The 23374-nt window shown below is 39.9% G+C and overlaps 1 protein-coding gene across 5 annotated transcripts in view; it reads right to left on the reverse strand.

Moving 5' to 3' along the window:
• The window catches only part of il1rapl1a (interleukin 1 receptor accessory protein-like 1a), a 255917-nt gene that overhangs the window by 125017 nt on the left and 107526 nt on the right, over positions 1 to 23374 (reverse strand). For all 5 annotated transcript variants that reach the window (XM_088083416.1, XM_088083414.1, XM_088083415.1 and 2 more), the window contains exons 3-5: positions 17591 to 17876; positions 7957 to 8143; positions 5337 to 5490 (exon numbers count right to left, since the gene is read on the reverse strand). In XM_088083416.1, the coding sequence (XP_087939542.1) occupies positions 5337 to 5490; positions 7957 to 8143; positions 17591 to 17876 (627 nt within the window). The remainder of the gene's footprint in view (positions 1 to 5336; positions 5491 to 7956; positions 8144 to 17590; positions 17877 to 23374) is intronic.

Here is a 23374-nt window from a genome sequence, read left to right on the forward strand (position 1 = left end):
GAGGAACTAGACATCATATAGGTTTTTTTTAACTTTCCTTTCACTTTTTAACACCTGGATCGACATCGGTTTTCTTATGCTGCATCCAGACCCCTTTCACTTGCATTTTAACTCTCTGAAACCTGTGAAAATTTGATTAATTTATTTTGGAAACATTGGAGAACAGGCAATGAGCAACAAGACAAGGAATGTCTCTATTTTTTGCAAAAAACAAACCAGTTAAAGGTGACAAGAAAATGACCTGAAAATTTGCTGGGGAGAACTATTAGATATTATCAAAAAAAAAAATGTTTTGGGGGCCATTTCTCACTAAATTGCTTATTGACTTCTTCCCATGCTTTTGAGAGAAACCAAGCTAATTTACTCAGGTTTCAAAGGATTAAAGCCACTCCAAATTTCCAGTCTCCATCCGATCAATTGGTGCATTTCTACTATATGCCATGTCATGTTCTGTGGGCCAACTTTTTTCTTTGTCTTTTCATGTATATATATTTTTTGTACCTGTAAAGTCACCACTGTTTTTATTTGGCATGAATAAAAAAGAAAAAAACAATTTTCTCTACACAGCAATTGCGGGTTTTATGCTGGTAGCATGTTTTCTAATAAATATGAGACCCTTGTTCAGTCACGCAGCATTGGCTTCATTTTGGAAACGTGCTCCATGTAAATCATTTCATGTACTGCAAGAAAGCGAAACAATTGTGGGATCTCGACATCAACCTGCTGCACTGAAAAAGTAGAACATTGCAACCTGGGTGTCGAATAAAATTACTTTACCTCTAGTTTGATGCCTTATTGACGTGTCATTATGGGAAACATGCATCGAGGTATCTCAGATAGCTTGTAGGTGTTTCTATGCGGCTCTATATGGATGTGAAAGTACATACTGCATATGTGTGCATACAGGCTTTGAGAGTAGCCATACAAGAAACTATGGTTGGTTTAATAAGAACACAGAACAATGGAAAATAGAACTCAAGATTAAAATTACATTTCTTTATTTTTTTGCCGTCCCTGACTCACTCTTGGTTAAAGGGTTGATTAACTCTAAAGCTCGCTGTTGCTATTGTTCCAGCTTCTATTGTTCAGCCAGGTTCATAACTCACATTGCATCCAGGCAACATGTAGGGTTTTGTATGGAAAGAAAATGTTTCCCACTTTACCAGTTTTACTTTATGTTGCTCTATGCATCTTTCTCTCCCTCTTTCGACCCTCCTTCCTCCTCCCTGTATCATTAATGTGAACTGTGTGTATTTATAACCCAATAAAGTCTTTATGGCCACAGTCATTATGGAACATTGAGGTCATGCTGACAGGATAAAAAACACGCAAGGGTAAAGCCAAAGTACATACAGCATATAGCCAACATAGGATTCATTTGCCAGACATACAAACTGTATAGCACACAACTGACCACATTAAATACATTAAACATCTTTTCACAGCAACAGCGTGAATATGTCACATGTCTCAGCAGCGTAAATCTCAGGACACTGATGCACATGTTCTGAGCCTGCCCACTTCTGAATTCGTACTCGACCTCTATACTCGCAGTGCTTAGTGGCATCACAGGTACAATGATTCCCACCGAACCCAGAGCAATTCTTTGAGCCAACACATCTAATATAAAAGTCGATAAAAACAAACTCAAATTTATTAGGACTGGCCTTATTACAGCCAACAAATGTAAAGCCATGCAATGGAAAGATGAACAACCACCTAAATCTAAGAGATGGAGTAATGAATTAGTGAAAGCATACCAAACCAAAAAATAATGTATAACCTGAGACAAACCTGGGGAGTTCATGAAGATGTCAGATGGTTACTTAAGGTTTTTGGAGACAGAGGCCACAACTTAGTACTCTATTGTTACCCACAGAAGTACTTATTCTATCTGTTAATCATATGTAAGTCAAGTTTATTTTATGGTTGCGGCTTTCTTAGTCCTGCTCTTTCACCTAAATTGCATTATTTACTTGGAAATGTTATTAAAATGTACTTATTTTATTTTTATTAATGTATTTTTATTATTATTTGATATTTTTGACACTTTACTCTTTTTACTTCCTCCCCTATTTTATTTTATTTTATTTTATTTTATTTTATTTTATTTTATTTTATGTTTTTTATGTTATTTTAGTGTTACAGAATTTAAGGCTTGTATCCGAAGGGGAGGGCTAGAGGGATATGTGAGGGTTAAGCAACATGAGTGAAAGGGTATGAGGGAAGTGAGGGCCGATCAGGCATTTGACGTGACCACATATTTGTACATTGTTGATTCACCCTTGGACTGTTATGTTATAAAAACAATAAAGACAATGTTTTTTTTTTTTAAAAGTGGCCAAATAAAACCAAACAACAGCCTAAAGGATAGGGAGGAAGATGTGTTTTTTTTTCTGTGAATTGGGGAAATTGACCCTTTTAAACTGTGGTGCAGGACCCAAAACTAGTTAAGAACCTAATGGACCTGCTGCTGGTGGCCTCTCACACTGAATATAGCATTATGTTGCTCATGCATGTCCTCAGGAATTTCTAATTTAGGTGCTTTACAGGGAAGCATGCACACACGGAGCACTCAGTGTACTCCACTGTGATGGTAATGGTGATAAAATGAAATCTAGTGTATCTTCCTCCTCATATCTGCCTCATATTTATTGAGCCCCACTGGGGATAACATGCAGGCCCATCAATCACGAGAGCAGCCAATCTGGAAGCCACACCTCCAGGATCATATTTTAACCTCATCCAATAAGGCACACCTGCTGATGTGGAGGTATGTATCTCACTGCTTGCGAGATTGGAAATAACCTGTGTGTCTTACGCTGATATCACCCTCATATCACACAAGAGCAATGGCCAACCACACAAATAAACACCACACTGATACTAATCAAATGCTAACACTACTTCTGTGTGGAATAACAGCAAACAAACACACACACACAGACACACACACACACACACACTCTGAGAGACCCAGTGAGTTGATGAATCCTATAAGAGCTTTACTGCATTAACTAGTTGAAAACACAAACAAACATTAAGGCAGTTCGAGCAAAACCAATTTGTTTTGGTTTGTATATAAACCACACATCCAACATGATGCAATGACCAAGCAACAACGCCTTTTAAATGTTGCCACCTTTAATCCATTAATCTTAGTTATAAACATCTCAGCCCAGTCACCAAAATAAAAGGTTGGCTCTGTAAGTGTCTGCAAACCACAGATATGCTACATCTTATACATATGACGCAGTTCAAATTACATGTATGTGAGCCAAGTTTCTCATCAGGAGGCAGAGGGACTGCGTGAAAACCACAGACGAGAAGGCTGCCAAGCAGTTCACAGCAGCACGCCGCCGTTTGAAAGCCTGTATTATAGAAGGTCGGTTTGTGCTCAACTGTATTTGCAGCCACAAAATTGTGTATTTTTTAACGAGAGTTAAAGCATTTCAGGCCGTGTTTGCTGCAACAAAGAATATATATTTTTAATGAGAGTTTGGGACATTTCCATCTGTGTTTGCAGCAACAAAATTGGGTATTTTTTAGAAAGACTTCAGGACATGTCCAGTCATGTTTGCAGCAACAAATGTGGATATTTTTTAATAAGAATTAACATGTCCAATTGTGTTTGTGGCAACAAAAGCGTGCATTTTAACAGAGTTAGGGATATTTCCAGCTGTGTTTGCAATGACAAAAGTGGGCATTTTTTTAATGAGGGTTTGGGACATTGCTAGCTATTTTTGTATTTTTGACAGGAGTTTGGGACTTTTCTACAGTCCAGTCATGTTTGCAGCAACAAAAGCAGGTGTTTTAAATGAGAATTTAAAAAATGTCCAGAGGTGTTAGTAGCGATAAAGGCAGATATTCTTTTAACGAGGGTTTGGGACATGTCCAGTAATGTTTGCAGCAACATAAGGTATTTTTTAAATGAGAACTCACACCATTTCCAGCTGTTTTTGTAGTGACAAAAGGGGTATTTTTCAATGACAATTAAAAACATGTCCAACTGTGTTTGTAGTCACAAATGCTTTGTATACAGCACAAAAGTGGGTATTTTTCTGATGAGAATTCTCTACATGTCCAGCCGTATGAAAAGCATCAAATGCAGATAATTTAGTGAGAGTTGGGGAAATTTCTAGCTGTGTATACAGCATTACTACATTATCGTTTGGGACATTAGTCGTGTTTATATTGACCAAACAAGGTATTTCAGGCCAAAACATGATTCTGTCTTAACCCCACCTAAGCAATTTTAGTGCCTTAACCCAAAGACACATCAACCACAGTATTATCGAAACATAAAACTGAAATTTGAAACATGAGGATATGTAAAGTTTCAACATACCGCATACCGCTATATATGAAATAAATGTAACTTACCTGTGTTTAGCCAACATTTATCCTGGCAATTGGTTTGTATATCTACAATTCACACCATCCTAAGCAGTGTCAAACTGATGGACTCGAAGCATTAATGACTTTTCTGAAAATGTAAACTTTTATAACCTTTTTTTCATTTTGCTGATTGCCATTTAATTACCAAAATTGGAGGTCAAGCTAAGCTCAGTGAATTTGCTACAGTGTCACTGAGCACAGCCACAATTTTAATCTTTAATTCGTATGCTCTGATGCTTGTAATGGATAACATCGAACAAATGTACGCATTAGAATACAACGGGTAAGACTACCTTTGAGAAACAGAAAAGATGACGGGGGGGGAAAAATAGATTTGACCTTTTCATCAACCTCAATCAGAGGCGTTTGACCTGGCAGTGCTCGGTGCACCCGATCCTCACACCTCGCCCTGGAGTACGCTCACACTGCGAGAGACCGAATGAATGCTTTTATTTGTCATGTGCTCACCTTGCAGCTGTGCAAGGCAAAGAGATGGAGAGAGAGAGAGAGAGAGAGAGAGAGAGAGAGAGATGGATAGAAATGGAGAGAAGCAGAGTAAGAGAACTGTAAATCTCCTGACCTTGGTCCTGGCTCTTTAGCTCTCTGTGTGAAGGGGTTTACCCTATAGCCTTAAATATTTCAACACTGCTTGGTTGGCTGGAAAGTGCTGAGTTAGAAGAAGGGATAGAGGCCAGGCCACAGCATTCAACCTCCCCCAGCAATTAACACAGCAGCAGGACATCGCTGCAGTACTCAGTGGTGTGTGTGTGTGTGTGTGTGTGTGTTTTACCATCCATTCCTTTTCTTCTAGCGACTGTTAGAACTGCTACTCTATTGATTCTCCCAACATTAACAGTAGAGTTTGTAAAATCGACGCCCCAGCCCTTTCACAAAGACAAACTTTTTACCTTTGTTTTTTGCTTTTCTTGAAGACTTACCAGTGATTGTGAGTTCAGCTGTCCTCCTGACCACGAAGCCACCAAACTGGACTTCACAGGTGTAATTCCCAATGTCATCTTCCTTTACCTCCTGGATGGACAGAATGTCTCGCTTCTGGAGGATACTGGCACGCCACTGCTTTGGACGGCACTCCTGTATATTAGGAGAAGGACACTCAGGTCAAACTTACAAGCTTACTTTTGATGAATCACTGGAGAGGCAGAATAGAAAATGACTGGCAGCAGACAGATGGGAAGTATACTGCACATGGTCAGGAATTAAATATTCTAAGCCAAGCCCGACATTAAGAAATTTAAGACCTTCTTCATAATGAATTAGATCCATAAGATTTCAAGTGGTTTGAGCTGGACATAAAAACTTTGGAGCGTCACTGAGTGTTAGAGAAAGTGGATGAAGTGGTGGAGTTGCACAGCTTGGCACTCTGACATAAAAACTCCATACAGTAAAACGATAAAGCTGAGCCATTATCCTACTTATCTGATCAAGATTTATTGCATGGAACTAAATATTCTCCATTCAATACTCCAGTAGAGGCACAGAGGACGGGGAATGTTATTTACAGTCGTCTCTGCTGGCAACATAAGTGTGTTTGTGTGAGAGCATGTGTGAATATATATATGTGTGTGTGCAGGCACAATAAGTGTGTCCATGAAGCGATCCTCTCTGCAGACCTTCGGTGGCTCTGGCACACTGTAAAATATGACAAGTTGATTTTACTTGAAATATCTAGGAAACCAATTATCTTTATTTTATTTTATTTTTATCTTATTTCATTTTTTTTACTTGCTCTTAACAAAATTCCAAAATATAAAATCTTGTATGCTGTCCCTTTAAAAAGGCACAACAAAAAACCCTCCTCCAAAGAAACTGAAAAACTGAAAGACAAATTATAAAATACTAAAATGAAAGTATAAATGCAAATACATACATGTACACATTTTAGACACACATGAACAAACAGCAAAATTAATCCAAATGTACACATAAATACTCACACACATATTTGTGCAAACAAATAGATAATTACATCAGTCACAGCTGTGTATAGTCATTGTAATTTGCTTTGAATAAGGATCAGTTATGGACGAGCACACAGTTTTAACGTTGTCATGATTGTCAGAAATGGTTGCCGTGTCCTATAAAATCTACCCGTAGAGCCAATTAGCATACACTTTATTTTCTGCAAGTGTAAAGAATTCATAAGTTCCCCAGTGGGCTGGGGCATGTGAAGCCTCCTGCTTCCACTTCAAATTACCTTGAAAAATTTAAGTAAATATAATTATTAATCTTAATTGATGTTTAATTTATATCTAATTGTTAAGTTTACTGAAAAACTAGTGAAATTTACTTCATTTTGTGAAGTTCTTGTAACTTAAAAATTACAGATTTTATTAAATAAATATTTCCAAGTTGTAGCAACTTCAGTAAATCAAGTTTATTGTGATATATATCTGTATTTTGCTGGTTGCATACTAGTTAATAATATTTATATTTTCTTAAACGTTCAGAAAACAGAACTCGCAGATCTCCAAACTTTATCATTGTCAAAATCCTCTGCAATAAGCAAGTTAAGTCAGACTAACTTGGTTTATTGAAGTTGCTATCAATTACAAAAAACAAGGTGATTTCACTTGTCATCTTTAAGTTGCAACAACTTCACAAAATTAAGTAGATACGGTTAAATATCAAGGAAAATTACCACTTAGATATAAAGTAAACTTAAATTATGATTTAGAGTTATATTTACTTTACTTTAATCGGTTTTAAAGATTATTTTATGTAAGATCAATTTGTCAGATTTTACAGTGCAGCAACAACGGTGGCTCGGTGGATTTTATTCCACCATCGCTTCCGGCAACCTTTGGATTCAATCACTGTGGCTCCGCAGTGGTCCAAATAACTCTGGGTTCCAGCACTCCCAGTCATTACCCAGACCGTAATTGAATTCTGGAAAAAACCTAGAGGTCAAGCCCGGCCAGCTAATCTACTGCTGATCTGCCTGTGATTAGTCTGGCCTGGGCCCTTAACCGGGATGCACTTTGTTGTCCGCAGGCCATGCCTGACCTGGGAAAGGCAAGGACCCAGGTGAGAGACAGGAAGGTGCATACTGAATAAAGATCACGGGCTGGGAGCATTTGGAGGGCATCCACTCAATCCGCAGGGCAGAGAGTGACATCGCACAATTTTCTCCTTTCACAAGTTTTCTGTTTATTATGAAAGCCATCTCTGAGGCTGCCCTCTGCTCAGCCCCTGTTCCCTTTAGATGAATTGCTCTTATGTAATTCATCGTGATAATTTGCATCCATACATAATCTTCCTAAGTGATCTGGAACCACGTTTCCAACAAGGCTTTTAAACATAAACAGCCGAGAAATTAGTTGAAAACAAACCAATGGACCATTCAAGAATATTTCTCGCTTGTATAGTCACAAAGACAGATGCCTTCCTTATTACTTTTCCCCAGAAAATAACAAATATTCAAGACACACACACAAAGAGAAATGAACCTTGAGGCGAGTGCATAAATGATACACAAATCACACGGCAGTGGAGATCAATAAAACCACAGAATCACAAACATTCAGAGAGCGAGCTCACCTTGAACCAGGTGATGTCCGGCTCTTTGCCAGGTTCAACATAGTCATCTATGTCAGGACAGAGGATGTCTTTACTCTTGCTGAGCTCAGCCTTCTCAGCTCGTCTCATGTTGGAGTTGTAGCACAGGTTTGTGTCATTCTCCGCCACTATCAGAGACATGGACACCTTCATGCAGTACGTGGAGTTCCTGTGGGCAGAGAACAACAATACAAGGAGATTAAGATTCACCTTTACTTGTCTGATACTGGGAGTTCAGTGAGAACACCTTTATCATATGTCATCCTATGAGGGTCACTAATTTCATTTTGAAGCAGTTAATACAAACACAGTTTCTTTAAAAGGTCTTTAGATAGCCATCCTGTGAACAAAACACAACCATGTCCCCTTCATGTTGTTACAAAATATTTTGCAGCAAAAAGTAATGAAATTTATCAAGATTTTGACTCACCCCATAGACAAAAAAGTGGAGCCGAAACCACTCTCAAATAGTTACTTTTACTTATGGTAATACATGATAGCCTGTTGGCTATGGTTGGGTGTAGGACTCAGTACTTTGAAGACTACTGGCCGAATTACGTGAGTATTAAAGAGAACCAGTTCACGTTAAATCCATTGGTGTTTGTAGCCGAGAGCGCATCTGGGTGAGAACACCGAGTTAAGACAAGACGTGGAAAATGTTGCAAAGCGCCTGAAGCCTGGCAGCCAGGTTCAATGTCAGACAGCAGGTAGAAGCACCCCTAAACTGGGAAGCCGGCCACTGAGCTCCACAGCCAGTCCATCGCTTCCAGGGAGACAAAACTGTGATGATCTATTGCAATAGTTTGGGCATCTGTTGTCTTTTCTCTCATTTATTGTTTTAAGATATAAGTTATAATTTAGTATCACTGCTAGATGGGTAAAATTGTCTACCACGTCTCACCTGCAGCTTGTTCAAATATTCCATTTTTTGTTAATACAGAGAGAGTAAAGCACCGATAAAAGGTACTGTTGGGTACCGGTAACAAAGTACTGAATCCGATACCGGTATCATTTCAAATTTGAGTAATCAAGTTACTTCAAGTTTGGGTAATCACATTGTTTAGAAACCTTACAAAAACAATACAGCAAAATGTGTAAAGTGAGGAGCAAAACACATTTTTCATGTTAATAATGTAACAAAGGATGCAAAAATCAATAGTTTTTATTTCTTGTATACTTTTAGAGATATATAAAAAAATGCCATTACACCCTATAGAGCTCAAGTTTTTAAGACCTTTTACAATGTTTAAACTAGACACTCCAAGCTCCAATACAATAGATACTGCTCCCACATTTGAAGTTTAAAAGAAGTTCTAGTGTGTGCAGCTCCCTCTGTTTTTGTAATATATTCATTTTTGGACTGTCAAAAGCCTGCCCTCTGAAAAAGTCAAGGGGGCATGTCCCCTGTATTTCCCTCCATAAATTACACCCCTGCATACTACAACATTAATAGTACTGACGTTAGATTATAAAAAATAAAACAACTCACTGATACTGCACAGACTCAAACAAGTAGAATTTTATGTTTACTCCCTTTGATACCCATTTAAGTTATTTTTATCCTCCTCCATCCCTCCTCTGGCTCCCTCCCCCTCCCCGATGTTTGTGGGGTTAGCAATAACGACGTGTTCAGCAGCTTTACCGAGTCAATGACTCACACTCACGACCACTATTGGATTTATGGGGGGAGTCAGCTGGGGCCTGGGAATGCTAATCAGAGAAGAGACAAACGCTGAGAGGGCCCCACGACATGAAGGAAGGAGAAAGCTGCTTGGTCATCACAAGGAGTTAGTCCCCGCTGCACATCCCCCATCCTTCATCTCCCAGCAACCATCAACACACTTCACCTCTGATGCACACGAGCTGGCAGAGGTGAAGCGTGTCCCTCTGTCTGTCTTACCGTGCTGTTATTGTTGTCATAATCATCATCATTAGAGCCAACGTCACTTCCAACCCCCATCACCACTGACACAAAACCATCCCACTGCACCCGCCTCCTTAGACGTGACAGTGATGAGGTGTTCCCTGCAAACCGTAGGCTCCGTGGCCAAAAGTATGTGGACACTTTCTTTTTCTATCTATAACAACCTTTGGGAAGTCTTTCCACATGATTTTGAGCCTTGCTGCAGGGATTTGCCCACTTTCAACCGCAAGAGCTTTAGTGAGGTTTGACACATTTTTATTCATAGGGTGTTTTTTGAGATTCTCAAAGACACTTTACATGACAAGTTTGATAAAAAAAAACTTAAAAAACAGTCAAGGCACAAGGAAGCACTGTATGTAAAAAATTAAAAGCTGTTCTAAAACGGTGAATTTTGAGTGATTCCTTAAGATTGGTGCATTCATGGATGCGTTTGGGAAGAGAGTTTAAGAAGAAGGAGAAGGCACCATCAAAGCCTGGTCCAGTGTCTGAACAGAAGGGATGAGGAGGGTGGCGTCGGGGTAACAGAGGCTGCAGGAAGGATTGAAGCAGTTGACAAGGTGGGTGAGATAGGTCCTTATGCAGAGATTTGTGTGTAAAAAGGAGTTTCGGTTGAATCTTTTGCGGGGCAGGAAGCTAGTAGAGGCGCTTTAGAACTGGGGTCGTGTGGTCACAGGAGTGGGAATGAGTGGGCGTCACAGTTCTGGATGTACTGGAGTTTATTAAAGGGGACTTATTATGCTCATTTTCAGGTTCAGCCTGTGTTTTGGTTTCATCTAAAATATGTTTACATGCGGTAATGTTCCTAAAATAAAAATTCACTTAATTTTCCACATACTATCCGCTGGATCACCTATATTTACCCTCTATCTAAAAGAATAGCAGCATCTTTATTGGAAAAATCATCATTGATCAAAATCTAAATCTTCATAACTAGATATGTTCCAGCAAGAATATGATCTGAAATCAGAAGGATATTTATAACATTGAAAATCAAGATTATATTGTTTCTCTGATGTTACTATGTAGCTACATGTAGCAGAGTACTTGCATAACTGAGTATAGCAAGACTGTCAAGCAAAAATTGAACAACAAAAGTATCCATTTCACAACTGGACATGCTCCACCTGGAATATGATCAGCATTTGCAGAGAAATGAACAAGACTAGAAGTTTTCCCGATGTTAGCATAAAGCTACATGTAGCAGTTTAAGCTACATAATGTCAGCATACAATCTTCAAGAGCTGACATCAGCTTGTCTCGAAAGTGGAAAAAAAAAACTGTAACGGAGTATTTAGTAAACGCTGAAGCTTAAGGTTTATTTATATTTACCTCATTATTTGATATATTGTCCCCTTTTAATATGAACATCTAGCATTGTTGCATTATACTGTATATATGATATATGAAATTATATACATAAAATAGGAAAAAGAACAATAGGTCCCCTTTAAGAACAATGCACCTTAAAGATTGCTGGTGCAGCAGCCGATTCCAGAGGTAATGAGTACATGTATCAGAGTTTAACCAACAGAAAGCTGATGCACTATGATGATGAAACGAGCAAGAGCCGTCTCCAAACTGTTGCCACTAAATTGGAGTCACACTCTAATTTAAAATAGCTGTAACATTAATGTTTTCCTTAATTTGAAGTAAGTGGCCTAGTTCAAACCATAAAAAAACAGCCCCAGACTAAAAGTCCACATAGTTTTATAACATCTGTCTGTCTGTATTTCCATCCTCTGCCGCCTGGCCAAGCCTGGCTGTGATCTGACACGGTCAGTCACTCAGCCGGTCGAACGGGCGGCTGTGCATGCAGCCATATGGGCTTTCATTTCATTTCATTACATTACATTTACGGCTCGCCAGATGCTCCCATTCACTGTAAATGACAGGGTTTCATATGATCTACTCAGGTTATGGAAGCAATAAGGGAGTCACCTCTCTCATATAAACACCTCTGACCCCCTGGGACCATAAAACACAGATGCAGACACACACACACACTAACACACACACACACACGTACTTTAAAGACTAATGTGGCTACGTGCAGTTGTGGAAGACTGGGTAGAGATAGCGATGAGAGGAGCAGAAGGAGAATAGCTACTTGGAAGGAGAAAAAAAGATACTGTATACTTCTACAACATAGAAGATGACTAAAAGGGCATCTGGAAAATGCTGTAGGAAGCAAAAGTAAGATGCAAGATACTGCAACAGAGCAGTGCCCTCTTGGTGCTGAAATCTAACATTATCGACTCAATGCCTCCTATCTACAGGGAATGGAGTGGGAAGATGCGGTGCTGTAGGCTTACAAAGTACACTTGGACAATATATTTGTCTACAGAACAAACTCAACCATGCAAACACACGCGGACACATACATGCACGTGTCTGCAAACTCACACACCTACAAAGTCAGCCCCCGCTGCTTGTTGATATAACGAGAAGATGATCAGAAATGACCTCTCTCAGTCATGCACCTGAGCCATTAAAGTCCCCAGGGAGCCAATAGGAGACACAGCTACATGTTAAATATTCACAGCGGGCACCCTGTGGCTTTGTGGGAAGGTGTCAGTGGTGGTGCTTGATTGATGGACAGCCGGGGGTCGATGCACAGTCCTGTGGTGTCTTTCACGTCTGTCACATTCTATTTGAGTGTAGCTGCTTTGGATATTAGTCTGCGGCTCACGTTAGCTGTAATTCTCCACACATTATTATCCCACATGTTGGATAATGTAATCACGGGAAGGAAACACACATGGTTTCACCTCCTCTAGAAGACAGACTCATTACGAGAACTATTATAAAAATAATTCATCAGGAGAAACACAGAGGGACTGTGGCTGTTCGAGAGGCAGAGCGAGGAGGACAGAGTGATGGATCTGAATCGATGTTACAGGCCTTATGCGAAATGACGTGCAGAGGAGAGCAAGGCAGAGAAAGAGCAAAGGGGTGCAAGAGAGGGAGAGCGGAGGAAAGCACAAAGAGATTGCTATGTAAATGAAGTCACCTTCACGTGAAAACTGGCGATTAGACTTAAATTTCCCAGACAGAGAAGGACAAAGATAACTATTCACACGTGCACACATTTATGCATTGCCGAAAGACACACACTTGGGTGCGCCTCCATATCTCTGTCTGAGTAAAACATCTGGAGGGCTTCAGTGAAAAGCTGAACTTAACACGGAGGGTTTTACCTACATTTATAAACAGTACACAACACGCCCAGAGCTATTGGAAAGTATCCTGCCATATATACAGTGCAGTCAGAAGGTATTAGGGCAGTGACACATCTTTTGTTGTGCTGGCTTTTGTACTGCGGCGCACTGGATTAGAAATGAAACAATGACTACAGCTTTAAAGCACCGACTATCAGCTTTAATTTGAGGGTGCTTACATCAAGATCAGATTGAATTGTGATACAATAAAATCATTGTAGCATAGTGTGCAGTCATCATCCCCCCTAAATAGCTCATTGCCTTCACCACCACTAAATTTCTGGTATGCATTCTCCAAGCATCTCAACCTGACCGGTCTCTGTGGGCAGAAATATCTGTGTATCACACAGCCCTAAGGTGCTGTTACATCTCAAAGACAGTGCAGGCAAGCTCCTTCAAAGGCCATGGCCATGGAGTCAACAAATCTGCAGAGGGATTGAACCATACTGATACTTTCTGGCAAAATGTTATTTATTTTGACAACAATTCAAAGTGCAAAATGACGCACTGACGTTAACGTTACCTTTTCAAGCATGCCCTTACTGAAGTGCCGTGTTATTTACTGAGCCCCGAGGTGCCATGGAGAGAAAAAAATAAATAAATCAGGGCTGTGTTTTACTAAATCCAGCGCTTGAGATGCTATTGCGTGGCCCTATTATGCTAACACGTCTTAACTTTACTTTTGCATGGCCTTAAGATTGGTTAATTTATTCCTTTGTTTTGGCTGAATCATGCAGTGGAGATATAATTCGTTCCCTCATTTTAGTTCATTTGTGGCCTTGAAATTCAGTAGGCCAATCAAATCATTTAATTCCAGCCGCCACCTGTGAAGGCACTTGTCTTTGGTTTATATCCAGAGACACTTTAAGTATTATTTTAGCTTGGGGATGAGTTATCAAGACATGTGGATAGCACTTGCTTTGTAAGGGACTGTTATTAGTTAAAGACAATTATCAAGGAAACTGAGAGCTCATTACTTCAGCAATATGCTGACTTTGCAGATGCTATCATCTTTAATGGCGGTGAACTTATTTTTTAAGGTGGATATTCGACAGATATTCACTCTGGACCAAGCAGCGCTTCTTTACTCTGTTTCACTCCATGTTGGCGGTATGAGGATGGTTAGATTACTTCCTTGCATTTAAACGCTGGAGGCTGACTTAGGTACAATCACATGTATACAATTACTGCCTTGGCTTCCTCAATACCTCTAGCTAGATTGGTGTTAAATTTAAACAAATACCACAGAAAAAAACATGCTGGGATTTGGTGTCAATTTTTTTTAATGAGATATCTGTAAGAATAGCATTTTCAGTGATTGGCCAGCACTTCTGCCCTGGAAACTGCTCAGAAACTCGCTTATTGTCAACAAACTTATATTGAAAAGTTACAAATCCTCTGAATGCCCCAGGTCTCTAATTTGCGGTTGTAAAGTTTCATGAGGCTGCGATTATCCAGAGGTCACTATAGGTCATTTTATACAGAGATGTCCACTTTAGAAAAATGGTCTCACTACAATTAAATGGTCTACTCGACTCTAGGGGCTAAAATCACCACACGAGTAAAATTGGGCTCACTGAATCCACAAGAGTCTTAGCTTTCCAGTCACACCCAACTTAGGCAATTCCAAGACTGCTTAGGGACCCCAGTTTGCAGAAATATTCAAATACAATAAATGGAAATAAAGTTCTGGCTCAAAAGTGTGCAGGACTAGCATAAAGTGGGCATGTCTATAGAGACTCATGGGTACCCATGAGATCCATTTTCATTAAGATATCACGACACTTCAACAGACTCCAATGAAAATGTCAATGCCATTTTTTCCCTCACCAGATTATAGTCTTACTTTGGAGCATTTTTTAACCCTCTTTTTAGGTCTTCTACTTTCATATGATATCTTCTCTCTAGCTTTAAAACTCAGCTCGTTGCAGCCTCTGAAACGCAGTAACGTCAGCTAATGACGCCAGCGTCCTCACAGAGTTGAGGAGGTTAATCTGTAAATGCAGATTTAGAAAAAAAAGAGCAACCCTAAATGATGAAATGAAACACATCATAGCAGAGGTCATTGAAGCCACTGAATTACATCTCAGGGCTAATTTACATTGAAATAACATTTGTGAAATATGACACATACTGTGCATGCTCATTCTGACATGCTATACAGTACAAGTGGCACTTAATGTGCTTTTAATTGCATGTTTTAATGATGACATTTCTATAGCCGAGTAACTTATTAAGGTTTTGGATTATACACTGAGCTGCCAGTTTATTAGGTGAACAATTAGGTAAATCGATTACCAAATCAATCAGCCCTGCAACAAAGCCTTCCTTTACAAAGCTTATTGTATATATTCAATTTTTTATGATAATGTGTCAAAACGGCGCTGATTCATCTTTATTGTTCATCACTAGCCATGTAAATGAGGGTTGTTATAATATTCGATGTCTGAGTTTTGAATAAATGAATGTCTACGGCGTTTACTGTATGAACTCTGAAGAAAAGACGGAGGCATATTTTCCCTGTCTTTGCCTGCGGGGAGTTTTAGGGGAGAGTGTTTAGGTCATATGTGCTAAAATGTGTGACTCAAAAGCTTACACCCTAACAAAGACAATTGATTTCAGCTCAGAGGCAAATCTCTCGCAGTGTTCTGATTAGGTTATCTGAGAAGTTTAAAATCCCCCCCAGCTCAACACGAGCACCGAGAAAGACAGAGCTGGGGGCACTTTTTACAATGTAGTGCTCCACAGAGCTGAAGTCTGCTCTGAATTTCAAACATTTGAATAGAAATCGAGCCTTGTTGGAAGAAATTGTCAATAATCAGGAGACAATATTAATTTACAGTGAGACAAGACTGTTTGTGCCAGATTAGTCCTACAGAGTGCAGTAATGAATTGCAGTACAGGCTGGGGTATCATTGACAAACACACTCCCCCGGTCACACTCAGTGTATCCTGCAAGCCTCTCTGGGTCTTTAAGAGGCCTTTAACTAGGTTTATTAAAAACTCTCTGAAATGAAGAGCTGCAATGAGCCGTTTATTGAAGGATGTTCTCCACTGTAAAGGTTAATAAGTTACTGCCACATAATTATGCATCTTGTATTAGGAAGAGTCTCTCTGTAATGGCCCACTAAAGAGTGTGTACGTGTGGGTGTTTGTGTTTGTATTCGGTTATCTCTCTTTGTCTGTACAGTTAATCTCCCCTCGCCACTTCACAGCGCTTATAGCTCACTATACGATCAATTACCTAATGGGATCAGTCAATTTCATCTGATTTAAAAGGTAAACACACAAGTTACAAGTGCTGGAGTGTTGGGCAAGTCATTTTCAAAATGTTAAATATTACTTTTACTGATTACCTGCGTCTGAAGGTAATGTTTCCTTGAGAATATCACTGTCTGTACAGACTAATGAGCCACTAATTACACTACTTTTAGCATTTCACCTCGTTTATTTGCATTTTTTATGCAATGTGTCTCTTGGGTGTCTGCTGCACCTGATTGCTACCTTTTTTTACAAATTCCCCATCTCACCTGCGCATTGTGGGAGCACACACCCATAAATGTCCCATACATGGTAAATAAGAAGAATCCAAGAAAATACAGGCAGGGGGCAAAGACTCTGCAGAAAAATATACTGCTGCATACTTCTTGATGATGATTTAAAGCAATTACTTTTATATGAGTCTATAAACAGTCTTTTTTTTTCAGGAAAAATTCTGCACAGTATATGTTTATATGGAAGAGGGTAACATTGTTTCATAGCTGATAATCAAAGCTAAGCCCAAGTTTATTGCATCTCACTACAAATCCAGTGGTGGGCAATACTGTACAGCTTAATGAAAGCTATTAATAATGCGTTATATTGCTTTGCTACTGCTAAAAGTTATACATAATTCTGCAACTACACAGCCCTAAACAGTGTCAATTACACATTTCAGGGACAAATAAGAGGATTTAGATGATGAAACTTACTTCAAGAACATTCTTGAAAATGGCTACCTTTTTTTTTCAGCAATAACATTCTCTCTAATTTCCCTAATTTCAAGAAATGGTTCAAAATTTTGATAAAATGTTTAATTGCTTTCTGTCTTGAAACATCAAGACTATGTGTGTCTTGTGATTTTTTTTTCTTTTACATTTATGTTTGTGTACAAATTATGCTGTAGAACAAAATGCCAGTTTGTAGATCTCAGGGTTGGCGGTAGGAATATTTTTGAGTTTTTTTAGGGAACCAGGTTAGCTGCTTCCTCTCACTTCCAGTTTCTACACTGAAGCAAGGCTGATCACCTTCAAGTTCCAGCTCAATACTTAATGCACAGACATGTGAGTGATATTAATCTTCTCATTTAATGCGAAACTGTGTCTAAGAGAGAAACAGGATTGTGAAAACTACAGCAAAACGAAATGAGATAACTTACTAAACTGGCCATTTAAATGCGTTATCCCCAGCATAATGTCTTTTCCCTCCATCCTACCGTAAGACGCAGGAGTACAGGCCCACGTCCTGGAGGTCAGCAGGTCTGAACCAGATGGCATCCTCCTCCTTGCTCATACGCACGCCGTCGAAAGAGATGGGCTCCTCGAAGTCGCTGTGGCCCAGGCCCGAGCTGCGGTACCACATGAGGCTGAGGCCCACACTCTGTGCCTGGCTGTAGTTGGCCCGGATGTAACCATAGAACAGAGCGCACTTCAGCCGCACCGGCTCACCCTGCAGCACCCGGTACTTCAGGTAGTCCACTGACCAGTCTGTACAGCCGTCCACTGCAGAGACACAGAGAGAAAGACATTGACAACACAGTATTAGTTTGTGCGTACCATTATGATTGAGAAATAATAAAATACGTATAACCACATACAGGATTGGTGATTACAGCACATAAAGATTTTACATTTACAGCAAAAATATAGCAATATTATGCATCTTCAGATTGCTTTATAAGAACATATGAGTAGGATGAGGATTACCAGGTCATAAACCACCCACAATAATCCTCTCCTTATTTATTAAAAATCAGTCACTCTAATAGCTTTATTAGTAATGAGACACTAAGTACTGAGGCTATACTAAGCTGTATGCAGTATGCAAGCATACATTTTCTTCAAAGGGATTGAACCCTTTGAAACCTGAACAAATTTGATTTATTGATTTATTTATTTATACAACAAAGAAAGATAAAGAAAAGAAAGATAGAGAAAGAAAAAATAGTTAAAGGAAAAGAAAATTACCCGAAAATGTGCTAGTTAAATAAATAAATAAATAAATAACTTTTTAATTTGTATTATATTATTATAAATAAAAAAGAAAATTAAAAAAACAAGACTATTCTAATAATTCTGATTAACATATTTTTAAATATGCAATTATGTATTACATATTAGTAATAATCTACTAATTTCTTGCCACATGTGGAACATTAATTATCAAGTTGCTAATTGCATATTCTCTCATCACAAATCACACCAATTGGATCAGGGTTCAAAGGTTTAAAGGCATCTGAAAGTAGCACAAGAAAAGTGATGTTGCTCCAAGTTTTAAAGGTTTAACATGTTCTGCTTCTGGATTGCAATTTTACTGCGCAATGCCTCCTCTTCTCACCTCCCCTGACGCTGCTCACACATTCAGGGCATGTGTGCCACCCTGACAGCTCAGACCCTATCCTGCAATATCCAAACACGCAACCACTCTGAAATTTGGGAATGACCTGTAAAATATCTCCATAAATGATGTCAGGCTCCTCTAATGCCGAGGGTGCACCACAGCTCCAGTGTCAAAGGGTGGAAGGCCAGTTTGTTAACTGGGAATACGCCTGCAGCTCTTGAGGCAAGGCGTGCTCCCGGTCGAACAGTTATATGGACAGATATTTTTCCTAAGGCTCTTTGTCTCATAGTTGTTGTCCTGAGCTAACAGGCTGGGTCAGCTACAATCCATTGTTAGAGATGCGGATACCCTTCACTTGCACTTTTTTTGATAAACAAGTTCTATTTTGATGTTGTTTTATGCACTCTGGCATCGTTTACATACTAAAAATGCAAAAGCAATTCCCAGTGTGAATCACTTTATTTTTATTTTGAATCAGAAAATTGTTGGGTGGCCGTCCCTGCCGACCAGGGGCCAGATTTAGCCCACGGGTTTTAAGTTGAGTATCACTGCTCTACCGTGACTGGAGTGAGAGTTTGACCTACATGTCTACCTAGGTTAGTGTGCATACTACAGTGAAAGTAGAATAGCCCATTTTACAGATAAAACCATGTGCAACACAGATGGAAACTGTATCTCCTGGCCTCATTTTTGAAATTCAGCTGCTGCAGTTTAACAAAGTGCAGACGAGAAAAGAGTGAGGCAGAGTGTGCATTTGACAAAAATCAGAGACACTGGCACAGCCCCTTAGGCACGCTGCTGTGTTATAGTTCAAGCCAGCAGATCTCTCTTAATTCCCGAATGAGCGGAGGTTAACCTATGGCCAGCTATCAGTCTCAGACTAATTAGCAACCATTTGTTTATCCATCAGGTGTATATTAGAGAGTACATGTGTGTGCATGTGTATCCAGAGAGATTGAGAGAGGGAGAGGGGTGATGGTGTGGTGAGATAAAGTAATAAGAACCCTGCTGCGTGCCAGTCTGTGAGTGATACAGAGTCTCACAGGGACAGCTATGCTTGTAATTAATACTCTTAATTACCAGGGAAGTAATGTGTGTCTTCGTGTGTGTGTGTGTGTGTTTGCATGAGCATGCATTCCCTATACGAATGGTTGTCTGCCTAATTATGTCTGTTAATTACCAGTAGGCTAAGCCACAAATGTGTGTGTGCTCACATATGAATGTGAGAGAAACAGAAAGTGTGTAATGTGTGAAACCCTGTCCAATTATCACTCCTAATAATGAGAGCTGAGCCCCTATAGATACAGACAGGCACACATGCACTCTCATGTGTGTGTTCACATGCGCTCTTCACAACTTTAAACTTGATTATACAACTGTATAGCATCTTAATGATGGGCACTTTTTAAAATTTAAGCACAGAAGACAAGCTGTTTTTTGGCATTTGAATTATATGGCTAAATTATTCAAATATCACCCAGAAACAAGAAAGCAATCTTCTTTCCCATTACTATTTCAGAAACAAACGGCACCATTCACTTTCATTTGCGATTGAGCATCTGCGCGGGCATTAGCCTAAACACTGACAAACACGAGACTGACCATGATAGAGCATCATCATATTAATAAAAAGTTGAAAAATAAAATGTATTTTATATTTAGAAAACCATTACTAGCTTGCTGTTTATGAATAAGATTTTATTATCAGCTGACATAAGGCTGCGAGTAACCATCAGCTAATCCATTTAGAATACCTCAATTACAGCTAGCTAGCTAACATTAGCTCAGGTGACGGTTAGCTTGTTGGCTGCATCACTCCTGGCTGGTAGAAAGCACTTTGTACCGTTACATCATTTATTGTAGGCTAAATCAACACAGGCATAATACTTGTAAATAGGTTAGTGCCATGAATCACGTTAGCTCACCATGTAATGTGGCGAGCTGCGTAGCCAACTGACATGTCCACTCAGATAGGTGGTCTGAGTTCGGTTCTGCAGTGCGGTTCGATTTACTTGTGCATTGTGAACACAAAATGCTCTGGGTTCATTTTGCTCTTTACCATTGGATTTTAGCCCAAATCACATATTACTGAGCTGGGACGCTCAAAAAACACACAGGCAGAACCATAACGGCCTGTAGCGCTAGCACGGAGGATTTTAATCTGCGGATGATACTGCAGATGTAATGAAGAACACATCGAATGTCAACAGTCTACAATGCACAGAAGTGTAGGCGTTTTCTTCCAGTCTTCATTATGAAAGTAAGAGGCTTCATAAGTGCAAACTATCGCAACCCCAATTAGGGTCACTATAGCTTCACAGGGGGTGGTGAGATGGATATAGGCTATAGTGTGAACAGAAAGGGGACTGAGACCCCATCAGACCTGTGTGGACCAGAGAGAGAACTGAGTCCTCTTTTAAATGACCTGATAATGTGAACACAAGAGGAACTGAGTCCTTTTTCAGTTGGTTCACTTTTGGTCCACTTTCAGAGCACTAAAAGGACTATATGTGAAAACAGTCTCTTAATTTGGCGCCAGTTGCATTTTAGAAATACTGTCGCTAAGAGGGTCTGAAAAGTTGCTTAATACAGCAAGAAAGTTGCCAAGTTGGCAACACTGCCCCTGGCACTTAGATGCTTGGTCGTGTTCTGCCTGAGTTGCTACAGGGCGCTAAGTGAAGGTACGTCACCTCAGTCCCTGCAAAATATACATAAAGAAAACGCAGCAGGTCTGGACTCTGTTGTGGTGGATGCCGGTTGTTTTTTGACATTAGCAGATTACATTTCTTAGATAACCTTAGCTACTTTTCAACAATGTTATTGCTGTAGTGATGCATAATGTCAGATCTTTTGGATTTATACAGGAAATCGGTCTGGAGTCTTTAAGTCATTCTACAGGTTGCTGGAGGCAACCAATAAAGTCGGGAAAAGTCTTACAACCTGAGTTACAACCTGTTCACCCATTGGCAATAAGAGAAAATTAATACTTGTAAAAACGTACAGAATCTTTAGGCATTATATAGAAGATATCATGTGAGAAACACTAAACCACATAAATTCCTCCCCTGGCATTTGAGTGAGTTTCCACTGAAGGCAGCAGGTAAGTCCTCTGCCCTCTCTGCATATCAATCTGCTAATCAGCAGGGACAGCAGACGCTTCATTCAGCCCTTTCTTTATTCAGCCTCTACACCTCTAATGGATATGACCTCTGCCTCTCACTCACACTCTCCATTTCTGCCCTCCCTGCCACAACAAAAACTGTTTATTCTAACGAGCTTGTATCCCGATTCACAATGAAAGAAAACATTTCATTCAGTGCCCGAGCGCCTGTCAGTTTGTCTCACCGTGCAGTTTTTGCAGACACGTGCTGTCCTAACAACAAACTCTGCATGCATAAGGCCACATAAAAACACCCGCACGCACCCACACACACCCGCACACACCCGCACACACAATAACAACAAGGAGGCCTTTCATTCCTCACAGACCTCCAGATGGGGGTTGTTTAATGCAGTGGCCTTTTGTGGGGGAAACCATATTTACGTCTGAAACTCAAAACGGTTTTATCAACTCAATTAGAGGCTGACATTTCCCACATCCCCACGCTGGGCTGGAAAATCAATGCTTCCCGCTGGAGGAATACTGCAGTCCTCACCTCTCACTCTCCCTCTGTTGACAGCACATACACATCGACACACACAAATACAGGATCGCTCCCTGTTCCTCACTGCACCTCTGGGACATCGCACCTTTAGCGATTCTGTTCAGCCGTTCTTAGACAAGCCCACAGCGGTAAAGGATGTTTCCATATGGATGCATTCCCACATGGCTGTCAGGCTGAGGGGCCGCTGCCCAGACTGAATCTTACTGCAGCACTCCTTCACACTCTTAGAAAAAAAGGTTCCAAAAAGGTTCATCCTGAAGGACTGAGGTTCTACCCAAAACTATTTGCCTCTAAAGAAGAAAGTGCTCTTCAGAGGTTCTTTATAAGACTAAGAGTTCCATTAAGAACAAACGCCATGGTTAGTGGAAGATAGATCTATGGGTGATGTGGTCAGTTACTATTTTTTTAGACCCCCCTGGATGGGTTCTAGAAGAAACCCTTGGGATAAGACAGGGATCTTGATAGAATTCCCTGGGTGGGTTCTAGATTTATTTCTTCGATTATGAAAGGATTCTCTGTTCAAACCCCTGGGTAGGTTCTAGATGAAACCCCTCAAATATAGATGGGCTCGCTGTAAAATCCCCTCGGTGGGTTCTAGATGAAATCCTTGGAATATAAAAGGGTTCTCAGTAGAATCCCCTGGGCGGGTCATAGACTAAAATCATGGAATATAAATGGTTTCTTGGTAGCATATCCTGGGTGGGTTCTAGACTTAATTCCTCGATTATTAAGGGTTCTCTGTAAAATCCCCTTGGTGGGTTCTAGATAAAACCCTTGAAATATAAAAGGGTTCTCAGTAGAATCAGTTTAATCTAATCAATTAGAATCAGTAAACTAAGTATACTGTTCTATATATCTGCTGGTTGCGTACAAGTCAGTCACATTTGTGTTTTCTTAAACACATTAAAACAGAACTCACAGATCTCCTCACTTCATTATTGGCAAAATCCTGTTTGTGATCAAGTTAAGTCAGACTAACTTGGTCCACTGATGTT

This window comes from Plectropomus leopardus, chromosome 10, assembly GCF_026936395.1.
Source record: "Plectropomus leopardus strain MGB_pleo_1.0 chromosome 10, ASM2693639v1, whole genome shotgun sequence".
NCBI lineage: Eukaryota > Metazoa > Chordata > Actinopteri > Perciformes > Serranidae > Plectropomus > Plectropomus leopardus.